The sequence below is a fragment of the Python bivittatus genome, unplaced genomic scaffold (assembly GCF_059951505.1).
Source record: "Python bivittatus isolate LINGU-HERP-01145 unplaced genomic scaffold, Pbiv_v1 ctg000100_np1212, whole genome shotgun sequence".
In the NCBI taxonomy this organism is placed as follows: Eukaryota; Metazoa; Chordata; class Lepidosauria; order Squamata; family Pythonidae; genus Python; species Python bivittatus.
The window spans coordinates 4,758,005-4,778,142 of NW_028277038.1; the positions used below are offsets into that span (position 1 = coordinate 4,758,005).

The window sequence follows — 20,138 nt, forward strand, 5'->3', positions numbered from 1 at the left end:
GAAAAGCCCATGTTATTATTGGGAAGCAAAACTGCATAAGGAGAATTTCTTCTGGTTTACAGTTTCTCTGAAAAGGATCGAATTAATAATCTGTATTTCATAATGTATTATTGACAACTTATGATGCAATAAATAGGAGAAGACTCCTGAGAATACTGTGGACAGCCAAGAAAATAAACTGATGGATCATTGACCAAATCAATCCAGAGTTCTCACTTGGAGGCACAAAGGACCAGGCTCAAATTATCCTACTTCGGACACATGATGTGAAGACCCAGCTCTCTGGAAAAGGCTCTAATGCTAGGAAAGGTGGAAGGAAAGAGAAGAAGAGGATGACCAGCAGCAAGGTGGAGGGACTCAGTTACAGTGGTGATGGGGTACCCTTGGGAGACTTGAAAGAACAGGTTAGGGATAGATTATCATGGAGAGAATCTATGTGGTCCCCAGGAGTCAAAAACAGCACATAATCAATTTTTTAAAAAATGCAATAAAACAATTACTTGGGGGAAAAGTCATACTTTTTCAGACTTCTATATGGATTGAAATATTAATAAGGCAGCACAAACATTTTCTTGCAAATAAAACTCAGTCTTCAGTGTGATGACTAAAGGCATACAAAATGGGAATTGAGCAGATTTAGACCAATTCGTGCATCCCTATTATTAATTTCACCCTTGCTATTACTTTGCTGAGTAACATTTTCAGGATAACATAGAAATGCTAATACTTGCATCCTATACATCTGGCTGGTTAATCTGGAATCTACTCAAGATCAAGAAGATAACCTTACAATTGGGTTGTGCAATTCCTTCTCAACTGGCCTTATTTTTTTTATCGCTGTTCTTGATTCAGCATCCCTGGGAAAGAATATGTCCGTTCATTCTCAACACTGAGCCAGCTGGAAAACGAGTTAGTATAATAAAAATGCATATTTATTTATAAAAGCATAATGCCCCACAGGCATCTGAGAATGGTGCAAACAAGAAGTGAACTCCATTTTGAAAAGGGCAGTGTGGACTTTTCGAAGCCAAAGGCACAAAACAGCAGAAGGGAGCTTAGTGAAAACAAGCAATTAACCCAACCAACTCACTAAAAGCCATCGCGCAATCTAAGAAAAGGCAACAACATTTTAGGCTGTTTTTTCCTGTACAGAAAAGAAAATGGAGAGAATTATGGGGTGATGGATGTCCAGGGTATGTGATTGTATATTTCTCTAGTTTAAGAATGAAGTGAAATTATTTGGGTGATTTATTCAAAGACAGGCAACGCTGTGCTTGAGGGTGCAAATTTCAGACTATTGCACAGAATGACTGCTAAGTCATAACGTTTTTAGTTTTATCTTAGCGTGTTGTGCAAGCCAAAAAGATGGAGCTATTCAAGAAGTCATGATCAACAAATGATGGTTAGTACAATGCATGAACAAAGGCAATGCAAAAGGATACAATGAGCTGATCTTTTGAGAAACAGCAGAGCATCTGGCATTCTCCTTCTCATCTTATCTCAGAGATATGGGAAATCTGTTATATGTATTACCAGCTTTATGAGATACAACCACTAACTGGTGGACAGATCCCAGATAATACAAAGTCAAAAGAAAAATAATCAAGATACAGCAAGACACACATTCAAAACCCAGCAGAAAAGCAGAAAACAGAACACTAGCTTCAGTCAAGTCTAAAACTGAAATGAGCTAAAGCCCACCTACATCAAACTTTTTTTTTCTTTCTAGCATTTTTCCCGCATGGGTAGGGTCTGCTTTTCAGACCACCAAATGTTGATCCATTGGTTGCAACAGGAATTGACTGACTGGCTTGTCACCCAAGCCATCATGGGCTGAGAGAGAGTGACTGGCCCAAAGTCACCCAGCCAGCTTTCGTGTCTAAGGCAGGACTAGAACTCACCATCTCCTGGTTTCTAGCCTAGTTTCTAACCCACCTACATCAAACAAACAAAGAATTAAGAAACCAATCATTAAAAAAAAAAAGTGATTAGCATTCCATGTTTTGTAAAGAAGAAAGAGATGCCACCTTGATCCTATAACAAAGGAGATGGTGGCCAACAGATTCCTAGATCTATTTCAAAATGGTGGTGTTTGCCTATGAAGCCTAATATAGCTCAGCTCCAGTTTATCTTCAGGACCATCTCTCCTGACTGGTAGCCACCCATCCTATGGGCTTATGCCAAGAGGGGATGCTTAGAGAGTTGAAGGGGATGGGAGCTCAGAAGCTGACTTTTGTGTCAGCCCGGCCATTACAGAACAATTTACTACCTTAGATTTGCTTGGCTGTTTCTTTAATGGAGTTCTGGAAGGCTCTCAAAGATCTCCCACTTTGACAAATGCTCAAGCACCAGGGATGGCGATGAGCTGCCTTTCTGTTGGGATTATATTGTAATTCTGGCATTTAGTGATAAGATGTTGGTTTTATGGGGGGAGGAATAGGATTTATGCTAATATGTATTTTATTGTGAATTGCCTAGAGTCATTGTGATCGGGTGACATATAAATAAATAAATGATCTAACCCTATTACTAACTAGTAACTGGTTTTGGGTACCCATCAACCACCTTCCTGGTTGGATGAACCAGTGAGAAGCTAGAGGCCAAATCACATTGATTATGGAGCCAATCATTTTGTTGACTCCAATGACTAGTTTCCAAGTCATGGATTCAGATGATAAGGGGTTACAATAGGACAGCAGAGAAGACCACACTGTGTATCCTCCTACACTGACATTTAAGAAAAGGCTGAGGGCTGTTTTACGGGGACGATGAAACAATGAATCCTTCGATCATCAGAAGGTTGGCTTATATAATCTTACAGGTTCTTTCCAACACTTTGGAACAGAAGTGCATAGTGTCTATCTATTAGAAGGTTACGCCAAAGTTATCCAGCTTGTCACAGACTGCACTCTAAAAGGTAGGGTCTGTTTGGGGAGGTGTTCAGAAGTCTGAAGGGATGAAATATCTGCCTCAGGCATCTGCAAGTCTTAATGCATTCACTGATGCTGAAATCTTTGGCCTTCCCTTTCTGGAGGGGTAACTTGGATTGCAGACAACCCACCAGCATCCTATTTGCAGATGCAAGTCATATAATTGATTTCACCCACAGGGTTCCATAATTAAGTCTCTGCATGGAATTCACCTCTGGCTGCACACCATAACGCAAGATGGGCCTGTCACCTGTATTCACCTTCATTCATATCCTAAGGGCTTTATCTCATCAAGCATTTGCATCAAGAAATGGAACTGTTATCAGCGTGTCATCAGTGTGTGTGCGCGCATTATTTCTGATGAACAGTGTCATCCACCATGGTTAGTCCTTAACTCAGTTTCTTTAAATAACTGCATGACTATGAGGATGATGAGATGAATTAAGGATTGAATATTACAAAACATAACTCATATTCCAGGGTGGCACTGAAAGATTCATAGAGCCCTGAGCTGTCAAGAAAAAGGAATTATCGGAGGACTTCTAATATCCAGAGAAGTCAGTTTGTATGATTTCATCTCAAAAGAAAAAGAATGAAAAGGATACGAGGCAACTTTTTAAGAAAAGCAGTGAGATAAAACTTTTGATAGGTCCAGAGAGATCTAGGTTAAGGCTGAAATGAGGATTTTGAAGGTCCCATGGATGTCATTGAGGAGAGCAAAAGCTCTTCCACACATGCTACTTGGGCTAAACCTGTATCCTTACTTTTTGTAGCTCAGCTGATTCCTTCTGACTCAACCACAATGGAAGAAGCAGCCCTGCAAAGACTTGTGCACCATTAAGGCTAGAGCTGGTGATGGGAGGCAGTTTTCCATTGGCAAGAATGCTTGCCTCATCCCACTTCCAGCTCCTCACATCAGCCTTCTTTCTGAAGTCAAGACACTATAGCATCTTGGCCACATTTTGCTAAGCTTCTTAAATTAATGGCCTTTTTTTTTAGTGAGTAAACTGTGAGCCAGGAGGTGCTGTGGCCTGCCCTGTTCAACCCAGATAATCCTAGAGGGGTTGTGGCCAAAGCCTTCCTTAAGAGAAAGAATAGAAAGCAGCATCTCTCTCTTCAGGAAGGGCAGAGTCTGAAAATTAAAGAAGGGTTCAAGCGTAGAGAATAAGGAAGATGTCCTTGATAGAAATACAGGTAGCCCTCGCTTACTGACCACAGTTGGGATTGGCAACTCCGGCACTAAGTGACACAGCCGTGAAGTGAGACATCATACAACTGCGACAGACTTATGACCTCACTTCTGCCATGGTCGTTAAGCGAGTCACTGTGGATCATAAATAAGACATCACATGACCATGACTTACAATTTCACTGCCAGCCTCTCCATTGACTCTGCTTGTCAGAAGCCGACTGTGAAGTGCACAAACGGCAATCATGTGACTGCGGGACACTGAGATGGTTGTAAATGCTTGTCAGGTGCATAGTGCCCAAATCTTAATCATGTAACCATGGGGACGCTGTGATGGTCATAAGGGCGAGGATCGGTCATAAAGTTACTTTTTCAGCACCATTGTAACTTCGAATGGTTGCTAAACAGGGCAGTTGTTAAGTGAGGGCTACCTGTAGGTGAGATCTGTTATCAAAACAACAAGGGGAAAATAATAATTAAGTCCAAAACAAGCAGAAAGTATGTAGAAGTGGCTCAGAGACCTCCCTAATTCACCTGGGTATAAGAAGGGGAGGAGGTGCAGCATAATCAGACTTTGAAGATGCTGTTATTGTAGCCACTCTCAAAAGAAGCAGTCTTAGCCTTCCTGCAGAGTTGATTCCTGGTCTGGTCTACCTGGTGGGGTTGGCAATAAGTGAGTCAACTCTCACCACCTGAAACGTAACTGTGTGGTAGCAGCCCACTCAGCCACTGAGCAAGATTTTTCATTCAACTAATTTCTTTCCAGACTTAGTTATGCACATTTCCAAACTTAAAAATAGCTAAGTAGATAGAGGAGGACTGTTGGGAATGTGTCTGCAACTATATAAATATAATGAGAATTTCGAATTCCCCAAAGCAAACTTCCCCAATGCAAAAGATCAAACGCTTCTTCCAATGCAAATCTTTGGATAGTATTTATTCAGGATGGGGACAAGAAAGTACGGATAGGTGGAAATAGGAAGTTCTAAAATACTCCGTGAATTTAAGCCACCTTTCCCATGATGTCTTCCTTTTCTGAGAAGGATTCTTATGGACATAATTCCAATTATAGATTCAGCCCCTTGTTCATTATTTCTTTGACAGTGCACAGCCACCATCCAATATGACCATCAGTTCCAGATTAAAATTGCATCTAAGTGTATTTATAGAATGAAGAAACCTTTCCCCAGAAAAAGGAGGGTTAAAAAAAAACACACACACAGGCCCTGCTCTTTTCTATAAATATACTTTGGTTCAGAACAAAATGTTAGCAAATACTTTTTGATGAGACCCAAGTGTGCCAGGTGGCTTTCAGAGGCAGAAAGGAACAGAATTGTCTCTTCTTTCCACCAATTAAATCAGGAAAGGCAAAACAGCTCCAGGTTTCGTTCCCAAAAAAACTAGGAGATAAGGATGAGTTAGTCAAAATAAATCATCTTGGCAAACAAGAACTCAACCTTGAGTAACAGGCGGGGACACTTCCAATGTTCCTTCTCATGCCAAAATGCAGCTTCAGCTTTTAATATTTTCAATTACTGTAGCTATTTTGTTGATTCTTACCAATGGATGGTGAGAAAGTCAAGAAAGTAAATCCACATACATGACAGCATCCAGATGCTTTTGGGCAGAGTTTTACTATCCATGCCTTGGTAAAACCCTGCAAAACAGCGTATGTTTCATCCAGATTCGCACAGCCTATAAAAACACAATGTGCATGAGTTCCTGTTAAGTGCACGAATGCTGGTTAACAATACCGGGAAACAACCCAAGCAAACACTTAAGGTTTGCCGTTTGATAATATTTAATCAAAGCGCATGATTATTAATGAGGATGGCTTGATGTTCATGCCATGAGGTGGCCTCGCAAAGGATGGAGGAAGGGGGAGAGAGACATCAGAATGATGTAAGCAGCATTACGATGCAACCCCCATTCCTTTCCTACATGCATTGCAACTTCACCCATCCAAGCCACCAGCAACACCCACTGCCAATTGCTATCTTTTGAAGTCTAAATCCATGAGTTGCCACCAGCAGCCAAGCAGAGTCAGGGTTGGAGGTACTGTAATCCCTGATATCTCCACTGATTACAGTTCATTCTAGCAAGTAACTTTAATAACCAGGCAAGATCTATACCAACCCAGGTTCCAACATCCGTCTTGGCCTGAGGCAGAGGCAGGGATCTCCTGAGTCTTAAATCAAGACCAAAGGAACGGGATGGAAAAGGTAAGTCTGCCCGTGACATGGTTGGTGGGATATGTTCTCATGAGATCAGGACAGTCAACAAGTTGCTTCCAAACTCCCAGTGCACCCACTGGTCCAAAAAAAGGTGTTCTATACCTGGACTCTATTTATTCTTTCCTGTGGAACCACGACTGAAAAGATTATGTTTTGTGGATTTGTTTATAGGTAAGAGTGGGATATGGGATGAAGAGATAAATGTTGGTAACTTTAGAGAGGGTGAAGAGTTATTAAATTTGTTTATACTTGTGACGAAGGTTGGAAGTCACTTCATTAGCTATTTCTCTTTATTATATTCTTACTTTTCTTTTTTCTTTTTCCCTGCACTTTTTATTCCTTCTTTCTATTCTCTTTTCTTTCTTTAAGTTTAGTTTATATTAGATTTTACTATTATAATCCAAATTCTCAATAAAAAGTTACATGGGGGGAGAGAGAGAGACTGAAAGATTTGGCTCCATATTCAAATGCGGTTCTTTCTAAAAAAAAATCATGAAGGAAGGAAGGAAGGAAGGAAGGAAGGAAGGTAGGTAGATTGGTTGGTTGGTTGGTTGGTTGGTTGGTTGTCCAGAGCTCAACCAGACTTGGCCCCCAAAGAAACAAGCTGTAAGTCAGTAAAATCAACCAGAGAGCGTTTTGCTAGTGCCTGAAGAACTGCATGAGACACAATCAGTCAAGAGATTTGGCTTTTGCAAGTACTCTAGAGGGATGTCAAACTGTGCTGTTGTCAACTCATTTCTCCTACTAGACAACTCAAATTTACCCTCCTGTTAGATGTTAGATATAGCCCCTGCGAGGAAAAACAGGTTTCAAGGCTGAGATCATGGTTTGATACTCACACACCTAAAGGAACCAGAATGCACACTGGAATGAAGGTGTTTGGAGCAAGCGTTGCTCCTAACAACCAATGTCTCCTCCCTTAGGGAAGCACGCCTTTCGGTTTCCAAAGCCACGTTTCCACAACTCTTTAGTCAGTCAGTGCACAATTTGATCCTCTTGCTCATGTAAGCAAGGCTGACCAAGAGCCCCAAGGTGCAGGTAACAAGGAACTAAAATGGATGGGAGAGCTACCCATGGTTTCAGCCATTGCCTGGCTGACTAGCAAATAATACCAGCAACACAGGCCAACATATTAAACATCTGCACCAGGTACAGGGTGTATCAAGACAAAATACATGCCCAGGCTGGATCATTAATGCAAAACCCACAATCATGGTTACACCTTCCCTCTTGAATCAGAACTTTAATGCTCCAACCTTTTGAAGAAATGAACTATTTCTATTTTCAATGGAGTTTCTCTCACACCACTGGGTCTGTGTATGTGTGTGTGTGTACAGATAGAGATACATACAAATGTTCACCGAAATTTAATGCAGATTAAATTTCACCATCACCAATACTTTGACTGGAGATGAGTGTTTTCCTATCATCATCATCATCATCATCATCATCATCATCATCATCTGCCCAACTCTCAGCAACTCTGGGAGGACATGAAGCCCAAAATGTATTAATTGTGTTTTAATGACTGAATTCAAATAAAGGAGGAATGATTACCTCACTCTAAAGGCAAAGATACAATTTGGAGATTCAATTCACAGGGATTAAATTGACTATTTGAATCAAATCAGAAAATCAGACTGAATTAAATCAGACATTTCTGGATAAATTTGGATAACTTGGACACATCCATGCATGGACAAAACACATTTTTAACCCATTTGGATGTCTTATTCAAATCATTTTAATACATTAATTTGGATATTCAAATTGGATCAACTTTCCAAACTGATTGGTAAGTCCAAATCAAATTTGGTGGCACACCTGGATCAAACCAATGATTTGAATCAGATCTTGCCTGATTTAACAGACTGACTCTGTTATTTTGTGTGTTAAGAAACAAGTTCAATGTTAATGGGGAATACAGCTGTCACAACTACAAAGCAAGTTTAATGGAGGCAAGAAGGTTGACTGCAGGTGTGTGCTGCAAAATTTCCATCACCCAGAGCTAAATTGCACTGGGAAATAATTTGCTAAGCTTTATCATGGATAATAAATATACAGATTAGTCTACATCTGGACCATTTCATTTCTGCATGTTAGTTACTCAATTTCTCCCATCCCATTTAAACTGAAATCTGCAATTAAACACACACAGATGAAACCAATACCCACTAGAATTCACACTGAAAAATGGGTTTCTCTCCCTTATTCTACTAGCATTCACAAGGTGTCCAAAAGCTGGCTTTAAGCATTTTATTACATTGCTAAACCAGCCAAGAGCCACTCCAGGTATTTATTATAAACTTGTTCAAAATGGATTGCAAAAACATTGGGAAGCACAAACACGTATGGATGTTTGCATGCATGGATGTTGATCTTTTTTGGGTCTGTCCACTGGGAAGTTGGTGGAGTCATCTTTTGGGAGAGGGCTGCGGAAAAGGAAAACTAGCAAACGTTTGCTTCTTACTCCCGTTAAGCTCCCTCAATTGAGACTGATTCAATTTTCTTTGTGGTTGTACATCACTTGGTCTCTGTTCAGTCCCAGCAATTCCAGTAGGTGGAAGAGGAGTTCCAATCAGCTACCAGAAACTTCAGAAACAGCTTCTAGGCTTCTTCTGTTCAAATGGCTAGATGTGATTGAACAGTGATGTAAAGTGCTTTGTCAGGGCAAATTATATCCCTTTTTGTCTCAACAAGGAAAAGTGTCCACTTCTACTGCACAAAGCTCTTCATCAAGGTGAATTTCAGCTACACTGCTGAGGCCTAATAGGTGTAATAGATACTGTCAATCCAGGAGGCCCTTAAGACATTAAGTCACCACACCTACACATTTCAGAGCCAGATCAGGACCTTGGAGAGCAACCAGAGAGCCCAGGCAGATGTACTATTCTGGTCCCTTGTAGTGGGCATGTTCAGAGAATACGTTGAAACACAAACTAGCCAACCACATTTTAGCCTTGCATCTTGTGTGAACCCAATCTGGGGTTAATTTATAGTCTGGCGTGTTGTGCAAACCTCAAAATTGGATCGATTAAACCATGGTTCAGTTAGTCGTGGGAAAGTTATCATGTGAAAACCGCCCATAATTATATGGGGAGACGATACCTCAGCAAGGAGTTGGTGCTTATAGAGGGCATTTGAAGGCAAACTAGCCAAGGTATAGCCCTGCCTCTTCCAAAGTGAGTTGCCTACTTCAATGCATCCTTGCCTGACTTTGCAATGTTTCGTTTTTATGGTGAAGAAATGGTCCTCTAGTTAGGGACTCGTCTGCTAAATTTGAAGAAGAGACCCTGTGAAGGATCTACTTTGGAACAACACCCTTGACTTCATCTGAATCCTCACACACTGTGTAAGATTCCGAGGAGTTTTCTCCAAACGGCTTCCCCTCCAGATGTGTGGACCTCAACTCCCTCAATTCTCAGCAATGGCAATACTGGTTGTGGAATTCTGGGAGTTGAAGTCCACACATTTGGAGGTCATCCAGATTGAGGGAAATTACTCCAGGGTTAAGGTCATGATAAGTTACGCTTCTTTACAGGGTCCCGGTCTTACTAAGCGGAGGTGCTAACATTTATTCTAGGGCCTTCTATCCCCAAAATACGCTTTGCCCTCCTCTTTTTTCTCTCTTCCCTTCAGCTAAGTAGAACCAGCGGAGTGCTCTAAAATGCACTCCTGGTGGTCTCAACTGAATGCACCACACGGTTTCTTCCTTCCATCAGCAAGGCTGTCACTTAGGAATCGGATTCATTCATCAAGCCTAAAATTACTGCTGTATTTAATCTTCTCAAAGAGAACACAATCAAATTATTATGATGTGCAAGAACGATAATCTGCCAGAATTTTCAAAAAGTTATTCTTCGAATGCCTGCCACCCCTAATAGGCCAACGAGGTCTAATAAGAAAGCCATGGGTAGGACAACGTGCAAAGCATATGCGTAATAAGAAGATGAAAACTCTCTTCATCTTTTTCAGATTGAATGAAATTTAATTACATGCCATATTGATTGTTGTGTATTACTGGAAGAGACGACTGGAAAAAAAAAGAAAAAGGGGGAGAAGCAATTACAGTAAAATTGCAAGCTGACCCTCTGAATTGCTTTTGGCATAAAAGAGCTGTGCACGCGCTGGAGAGATGAAACTTTTTTTTTTTCCCACCCCTAACTCTTCATATTAAATTATTGTCTATGCAGTTAGACGCAAAGATCTGTAGGGGAAATCTAGTCCATTCAGCCTACGGTTTGACGTGAACTCATCAGACAAGAGATTAAGTCCTGTTGAACTCAGGATGACTTATTTCTGGCTAAATGTGAATGCATTGTACTGCAGGTATAACTATGGTTAGATCACACCTGAGTTGCTTTTTCTTCATGTGTATTGAGGATGTCTATATGAGAAACCTGTCATGATATAGATATGATATTGGGTATTATCATACTCTAGAGGTTGGTGTGGTTAAACATTTGCCAGTGGCCAAAAAGTAGTTTGCTGACCTCGCTAAAAGTTCTGCATTTCTCTGGAAGCCTTGTTTTTCCCAGTTTAGGAGGACCTCAGCATACTATTATCATCTATTCTTGAGTCCAAGAAAACAAAGTTAGCTTATCACTTATTTGCTGAAGCTGTGAGTTCATTAAGCTATTGATTGACATTACCTTTGTCTTCTTGATATTTAAACCAGATTTTCACTCGCCCTTTTGTTATTATTTTCCTCTACTTGTTGACTGAAATATCTTTCTTTCTCCTTTTTTGCTTGATTCTGAAAGTCTGTACTCATTGTACTTTTTATTGTCAAGGTTTTAATCCTCCAATTTTCTGTGGCTAATTTCTTGTGATCACAGTAACCTCCAAAAAGCACACTTGGGAAGGGGGAAGTTATCAGACCTACTCCTTTTGTGGTATTTTACTCCGGGAGGATAAAAAAACTTGAGAGTTATCATTTATGAGCAGAGTGTTAATTTGTTGTGAATTTATAGTAACCCTTGGTAGAATTCCTAGAGTTTTCTGGAGCGAACAAAGGAGCAGCAATTGCTAACCTATTTAATATTAAATTGCCCCAACTGCTAATCATGGAACATGTCATAATTACGATCTATGCATTTGATTGGTGTTCAGTCATTCAGTAGCTTCCAACTCTTCATGACCTGAGGACAACAGTTTATCAAGATTATCTGACAGTAACTACTGTTTTGAGCCTTCTCAAACCCATGCTTGAGATATTAGTGATAATACCTTGTCTTCTGCCAGTCTCTTTCTCTACAGCCTGCTGTTTTTTTAAGCATCAAGGTCTTCTCCGAGGCCTTTTGCTTTGGCATTACGGGTCCAAAACATTTAAACTTCAGTTTTGTTATTTGTGTTTTCAGTGAGCAATCTAATTTTACTTCATTTAGTATTGGATGAGTTGTCCTTCTCCTGGTCCAAGGTATTCTCAACAGCCTTCTCCAGCACTACAGTTCAAAGGCAGTGGTTATTCTTTGTCCAGTCTTTTGGATGGTCCAGTTTTCCCAGCCATGTGTTACAACTGTGAAAACCATGGCCTTGACTATTTATATGTTTGCTGACAATATGATGTCTCCATGCTTTGCTACTTGGCCTAGATTCATTATAGACTTTCTCCCAAGAAGCAGACATCTCTTTATAGATCTCTCTCTCTTTCTCTCTCTCTTATTGACTCCAACTGCAGACATTGGAGGAAATACAATGTGTAAAATGTATTCAAGTGAGCCACTTCTAGGCAACCATCCAATTTATAAGAGACCAGCACACCGCATCCTTGGCTCCCAGCTCTGGTGCCTTTGTCTCCATGCCCCCAGTGCTTACATGTCTAATCTTGATGAAACTGGAAGAAGTGAGGGGATCTGTTATGATCCTGCTGCCTAGCCCTAGGTTGAGTGTGTGTGTGGAAGGAATGTTATTTGAATAAAATAAATAAGCAGAGTTCAAACAGCGTTGCTCCCAAAGGTCCAAGCCTACTGTGACCTGCTGTAAAATGGTCTTGTCATTGCTCTGAGAGTCCCAATGGTGGTCAGCTCAACTCTCCCTTTCTCTTAAGGGACAAAAACAGCACAGTAACCAATACAGAGGTGCAGACTGATGAAGTGTACCAGAAAGAGCTGTTGTGCAAAATTCAGGCAGAGTTTCAGCTGATTTACATGGATCCATTCCTACAAATCAGTAACATACCTTTTGCCACTCCACCTATCGTGTTTATGGCAACAGCCAGGCACCAACTACACATCTTAGAAGCTTTTTGAAAGATGAATATTCTAAGAATGTGAGAGACGAAAGATCAATCACTGGCAATAATTGTTTGAAGCACCAAATCAGCCTAGGCAGATGGTGCTAGTCAAGAGATATTCTTTTGTGTGTGTGTGTGTGTACTTCTCTCAAACAAAAAAGCCTGGCTCTAATTTGGTTAAGTATAGTACAATTCAACATTCCATATCAGAACATTTTAAGTTATACAGGTAGCATATGTTACTCAAGGCATGCACAGTGCAATATTGTGCCAATTTACTCAACAGTAAATCTCACTGTGTTAAGGGGGGGTTATTTCTAGCTTAGCAAGCAGCTTGACAGCACAAACCTTTACAGTAGGGCTGAACACTGTTTTATGCTCAAGATAATTTTTTTGAGCCTCCAACATGGTGCTACGGGGGCATAACAGTGATATCATGGTTATCACTGGGAAAAACAGTTGGGGGAGTTGGAGGGCTGAAAATGCACAACTGGTGCATCAAACCTCATGAGATGCAACCAACCAACACTTGATTGGTTACCACTGTAAACCAAGTAACCAGCCGACCAACAATTTTGTCTCTGAATTGCAGCAGTGCAATATGGAAGTGGTTTGGGGGTCACAAAATGGGGCTGGAGTGCAAGCAGCTCCCCCGTTGCCCATGCCTGTTTCCCATCTTTATTAAGAAGTAAATCCTACTGGGTTTAGAAGACCTCATTTTAATTCCATGTTTGGGGGAGGAGATATTTTCATTGCATCTTTTCCCGAGTGGGACCTCCCTAGGCCCTGCTTGCGTAACTAAGCAAAAAGAATCTTATGGAATCTTAGCAACCTCCTTTTTTTTTTTTTAACTGCCTGCATGCTTGGAAAGAGTTAGGATGAGACAAAACAAAAAGGAACAGCATTATCAAGTCCCTGCAGATCCAGAAATCAGGAGTGGGTAGACTGAAGTGCGCAAACTTAGGTGCATAGAGGCAACGTGCCAAGCAGCCCAACTTTTTCAGCAGGGTATAAACGAGACACTTCTATCCAATCTCCAACTCCCTCCTTCCTGCAAATTTCATTCAAACAATATAAATCAAGCCTGTTTCCATCCGTGACCCACATACACAGAGGAAAATACAGTTTACTTTATTTGTTTATCCTAAAACTTCCTTAATATGTTGGAGGTGGAGGGGGAAATAAATTAGGGAGGAGAGAGGGAAGAATCTTGGGGCATCTGTAGACTGGTTTATATATAGTACTTTCCACTGCTGGGGAATCTGTTACAGCTTTTCCTTCCTTCATTCCTCATTGAAAGAATTAAGTTAAGAATTAGCAACTTGCCTCAAGGCTGTTGAGTGAATCTGTGTCAAAGTAGGAAGTGGAATTTAAATCTCCCAGCAATAAAACAGTTGCCTGTGGTTAACGAACATAGTTTAAGTGAAACACATTCTGTCTTATTTTTGGTTCCCTTGCCATTCCAATCCAGTTCCATTGCTCAGGATAGCTTATAACAATTAAAAGCAAAAGAAACCCATAAACAACAACAACAGAAACAATGGCATGAAAATTAGAAACAAGCTTCGCAGAGAAAAGGAACTCTAGATTAAAGGTCCCTCAGCTAAAAAAAAAAAAAAAATCACCTACCCCGCAAGATAAAAACATATATATTTGCCAGTAAGGGAAAAAATGAACCTGTTGGCAAATTATTGAATCTCAATAATGTGTCCTAAGAAATGCCTGGCTATCATTTGTTTTTAACAACAGCTTTCTTGTTCTGCTCCAAGAAGGGGCTATTCAGAAGAAGACACAATAGATGTTTATGAGCAATTTAATCAAGGATCAGACATCCATGGAAGTGGGAAGGAATGCTTATATGAAACTAAGGGGTTTTCTCCAAACCATCAAATATTTCAGGATACATTGGTCCTACGTATGGAGGTTCTGCTAACAAGTATAGCCAATAATCATTGACATATCTGTTCCATCTTCAATCAGTTTTGCACCTTTAAAAAATGCTCAGGTTCTCATGAGGCAAAGGCCACATAACAATGTTATGCACTGTATTTTTTTCTTTGCGTGCAAATCTTTTGACAAAGAAATCAAACAGATTTGTGCGCAAATCTTTTGACAAAGAAATCAAAGAGACACACCATGACTAACTCTTGATTTTAAATTTGCAATCTTATTCCTCATGAATGCACGTAGAACTTAGTGGTCTTCTACAGTGTTTTGCTTTAAAATACAAAGTGCCCCAAAATAGGAAGAACCAATAGATCTAATTTGATTAGTACAATGGGGTTTATATAATACATCTTCTCCACTCCCTTCTACCGACCAGAGTTCTACACTATGGGCTAAATTGCCAACTAGCATCCATTAATTACTCGCGCCATATCATTTTCACACCAGTGAAACTGTTGACTTTCAAAATGGCAGATCATGGGCACGCTTGTATATTGGAACAGTTTGTGTGTAAACCCTCGCAAAGAATTCTCCTGGAATGTGCTAGGTGTAGGCCAAAGTTGAGGGACTCATGGCTCTCCAACTAAGAATTCAACTTCCAGCCTCTGTAACTAGAGAATAAGCCACAGGGAACGAATAGGAATTAGAGACAATGAACACCAGAAAGATTGTACGCTCCCTATTCACCACCTAAATTGGAGTGGGCAACATTTCAGGGGCTGAGGGGCTTAATTCAAATTCTTTGGTCTTTGGAAGGGATGCAGAAAGGCATCTAGTGATGTGGTGTTCTTATTAAAAGGAGCATGGCTGAAATGTTTCAGCCCATTTTTTCCCCTTTTGGAGGGGTTAAGGGCCATGGGTGGCAAACCCCTGGTCTAGATGAAAAAGAGGTAAATGGCTTCTTTCTTTCACATGCAAAGTGCACCCAAGGGGGTTGCAGAAAGAACAGAACAATAGTCATCAAACATTCTTAAGCCTTCCCACATTGGTAACTTTCTTTCCTCACAGATGTCTTGTAAATCACTGGAGAGCTATACCCGTAATTTAGAAACCATCAAACCTGTCTTGCAACCCATTTCAATAAACTGATTTTTGTGGGTCAGTCAAATAGGGCCGGGAGCATTGCACCCACAGAAATGTTAGGGGGACAAATTATCCATTGTGATTATTACCTATTTTAAGTTTTCCTCCATTTTATGTCTGACCCAACTGTGAAATGAGTAGCGCAGTTTAATTCTCACTTAAATCAGTGCACTTTACACATGCCTACACTGGTTTAAGCACCACTAAACCTGAAGTAAGACCCTTTGTCTTATAAACTCCTCTCAGACTTTTGCAAAACATCCTTAAAGTACCACATGTCACAGGCTTTGATATTTAACTGTAAAATCAAATGCTCCTGTCAGATATTGGCCACTTTCTGAAGAAAGATTAGGACCAACATAATCAGGTTGTGTCAGCTTGATTTAAACCAAGCAGTAAATGTGATATCATTTATATGCATCAAATTAGTTTTTATTAAACACTATCCAAAGTAGCGGAAGGAGGAGGGATGGCAGTGAGAATAAGAAACTGGAAAAGTTTATATTTGCTCTTATTCATGAGAACGAGGGATAATAATGGTAGCTAATAAGCTAAAGAAATGTGTTGTTGAAGAACAGCAGAAAAGAGGGTAATTTTTACTTCTAACATAGCAGTCTATCCTGCTCCTGTTGATCCAGTTTTAAAATTTGGAAAATGCTTCACAGCGTGCATTGGCTCTGGGGACACAACAGAAAGGACGCTATATGCTGCTTCTTTCACTCACAGAGTTAGTCATTAAACAGGGTGGCTTCAGCACCAAGTAGTTCTTCCTTTTCGTTCACTGGGCCTCAGTTCAAGCCACTTGAGCCAAACTTCCACTTGTTTCTGACCACCATGGAGCCAGGTTTGGGCAATCCTCCCCAACTTCTTAAGGATGGCCAGCTTTTCTCTCACACAACTTTGTTCGCCTTGTAGCCTCAAACTACAAAACTAAGACGTGCAAAGGAGTTGCCACAAACCATTCCTACCGCAGTGCTTCAAACAGATGGGTTTTCTATGGCCTTGGCATAAGAACTGTAGACACCAAGTAGCCATTGGCATGGAGTCAGTTTGAAGGAAGGGACTTGGCCAAAACCTGTATCCATTTCTTTTCCCCATTGCTTTCCAGCAAAGCATCAAGGCAATGCTCCTCAATCAAGCACATCATTGTCCCAATATGGAACCTCCCATCTTCTACCTTTATTTCACCACCAACCAATCTTATGAACCTTGATGATACAGGACCACACCCAAATCAAACGGGGCCATCCTTCCCCTTGTATCTTCCACTACCAAAGGAAGATGTCCTTATCATTGGCATAAGGCAGCCTTTCTCCACAACTGAATACAGGATCTCAGTATCTTCCCTTCCCCATTGCTCTCAATTCTGCAAATTCAGTTCATTCAGCTGTACAGAGTTCATGCAATGAGAAATCAGGAGGTGCACATTTACATGGAAGTCCATTTTACAGAGAGGAAATGAAGGCAGAAATGTTACATATCTACACCATTTGAAGCCAAAGACGTGACCCTGTAGCATGTGAGGAGCTGACCACAGACTTTTGAGTTGTAACTCTAGTCCTCTGGCCAAATTGAATGAAAATCTCCTTGGGACAAACTGAGATTGTAAAATAAACCTGCTGCTGATCTGTATTTATAGCTTTCTATCAGCTATGTACAGTCTGAGGTTTGTTGATATATGTTCATCCAGATTGTTCTCAGGTGCACTTAAAAATAATTGGCAGTAAGTTTGAAGTATCGCATCAGCTCCAACTTCCTCTTGGTGTTAAAAGTTCAGCAACCCCTCTGGCACCACCTCAACTTTGAATTCCACAATAAATAATGTCCAGAAGGAATATGGGTCTGAAAGTCCCATGTTTTAGCCCAGTTTTGCTCCCTCCTAGTAAAGTCAGTGACTGGATAGGAGATATTACAGTTTGTCCAAGCTTTAGAAAGCTCCATAAGGTCTATTCAGCATATGACACCCCTGTCTCTCACTCACATACCATGCACTTAGCTAGATATTAGACAGCACTAATCAGCAATCTAACATCCCCTCCCCCAAATTTCCAACAGCTTTGCCAACCCCACTTATGTTACTCCCTTCCTCACCATTGAGTTGGTTGTACACCACCTCCTCCAGATGATCCAACCGTTGCAGAATGGCCTCCCTATCCAGCAGGGCGCCCACCTTGGCATTCCGTCCCCTCATCCGTCGGTCAGCGCTCCGGACAATCTGCACCAGCTCCTGGGAGCGGTCCTGGATCCTGCAGTAGACTGAGAAGAGGATGATGCCCACAAAGACCAAGATGTTCACTGTCAACAAAGTTTTGATTTTCCTTGCAACCGCCATGGAAGCTGCTGGGTCAGGAGGGCGTCAAGGCATGGCAGCTCTCGGGGCTGCGGCAGCCTCGAAGGCAAGCAGCCCCTGCCCGCGGATGGTGAAGGGAAGGACCTGGGGGAACTTGGGGGGCCAGAAGGGAGTCTTGAGAAAGCCCCTTCCCTCGACTTCTGGATGCGAAAGAGGAAGGGACCAGCCAAAAGCGAATCGGAGCAGAGCCGGCGCAAAGGAGCTGTCCGTTTCAGCACCACGGCGTTCCGATCAGCAGCTGTCACCTCCTTCGCCTCCGGCGTCTTTTTCCCAGTCCGGAGGGACCCCCGCCCCCGGCGGCTCTGGAAGAGAGGCTGCGGACCCCCTTCGCCCACGGTGGGGGTGCGGCGCGCCTGGGCGGGGTGGGGGGCAGCCCCAAGGAAGGACACCCCGCCGACGCAGGCCAGCCGGCTTGGGCAGCGGCGAGCGGAGGGAGAGGGGGTGAGCGAGATGCGCCCACAGCTGTACAAAGGTCGGGGTTGGCGGGGGGCGGCGAACGTGGGGAGGGGAAGCGATCGCGCTTGATGGTTGCCTGCCTGCCTGCCCTGCGCGCGTCCTCGCACGCCTGCGTGCGCGGTTGTAATCGGGTCGGTGGCTGGCCCTCTCCGTCTCGCTCCCCTCGCACAGCGCAGGGGCGAAGTCACGTGGTTTATTGGGTGGGGGGGAGGGAGGAGGGGGATAAGGCGAAGGGAGAAAACTCCCCTGCATTCGCGCGGCCTCGCCGAGGGACTGGCTCCCCTGCGGGCTGCGGGGCGGACGGAGCTGGCTGGCATCTCTCCTCTGCCCCCGCCAAGGCAAAGAGGGAGGTGGGGCTGCGCGCGGCAGGCTTCTCTGTCCGCTCCCGAGTTAACGGGGGCTTGTTTCTAAATGCTTTTGTTCCGTACGTGGGGATAGGTAGGTACCCCGTTCCTCGCCAGTGCCAGACCGTGATTCCAACACCTATGAATGTCCAAACACCAAGCCTCCGAGCACGCAAAGGGTGCTCTTCCTTCACCAATGGGTTACTTCTACCAACTGTCTCTAATTCCTTTCTGCAAAGAGGAGGCCCAGAGGCATATTGATGGCTAAGATCATTTTATGACTGCAGCTTGAATTTGGTTGCAAACAAAATCTGGTGAGTTGCTCCATTGGCCCTGGAGGGCTTGGTCCTGGATATCAAAACATTTCTTCCATAATCAAAATACATTCCATAGCCCCCTTTAGGATTTCTTTCTTTCTCATTAGCTTTCCAAAAGCTGAGGTTCTGCTAAGTTTCCTGCAGACTCTTTTTCCCCCCTGCTGGATGATGCTGTTTTGGGGACGTGTGGGCTGTGAGTTGCTTGATTGCTCACATAAAACGCTTAATGGGAAGTGGGCAAGGGAAGTGTGCCATGTGAACACCATAACCCAGTCAGCAGAGTTAAGTTTTGGGTTGCTTTGGGTTAAGCTAACCATCCTGGTCCATCATGAAAGATGGACTGTTAATCCTCTCTTGCAGCCATCAGCAGAGAGATGAAATCCTAGATCAGCCCAGAAAAAATGGGGCAGCTCTAGGAACTCTGTCTCTTTCTCTGTTTGTGAGATCTCACCCATGTTGTGCCTACATAAGAAGATCTGAAAGATGGGAAGAATGGGGTTGGGGGTTGGTAAACCTCCCTTGACTGGGGCCACCACAGATGTTTGTACATTTTTTCTCCAATTTAAAAAAAAGGAGGAATTGAGAGCCATCAAAATGGCCATTTACCAGTTTAACGGGGGGATCTGTGATCATGTGCTTCTGGCAAGGTTATTTTTTTCAACTGGATCAATCATCTTATCTATCACAGCCATCGATTAGTTTAGAGAGAATGGCTAGGTTCAGAGATTTCACTAATCCATCACGGAATCATGTGGTTTCCCTGCTTTTAATGTGGCAAGATGGGTGAATCCAGTCACTGTGGTTTGTAAACCATGATGTATAGTTAACATAACCGCCCAGAGTCGCTCTGCAGTGAGATGGGCAGTGATAGATAGATAGATAGATAGATAGATAGATAGATAGATAGATAGATAGATGAGAATGTGTGTAGCTCGGGGTTGAACTGTGGAGTCCTTGGTGCTCTCTGAGCTTGGTTGTTTGCTTGCAAATGTTTCATTACCCAACTAGGTAACATCATCAGTACGAGGGAGGGTGGGGTTTGCTCCCTGTTTA

The 20,138-nt window shown here is 42.3% G+C and overlaps 1 protein-coding gene across 1 annotated transcript in view; it reads right to left on the reverse strand.

The window, feature by feature from the left end:
- GALNT9 (polypeptide N-acetylgalactosaminyltransferase 9) overlaps positions 1-18,160 on the reverse strand; it is a 104,251-nt gene extending 86,091 nt beyond the window's left edge. The window contains exon 1 of the mRNA XM_007426103.3: positions 17,710-18,160. Coding sequence (XP_007426165.1) covers positions 17,710-17,950 — 241 coding nt within the window. The 5' untranslated portion in view covers positions 17,951-18,160. The remainder of the gene's footprint in view (positions 1-17,709) is intronic.
- Positions 18,161-20,138: the final 1,978 nt, after the last annotated feature.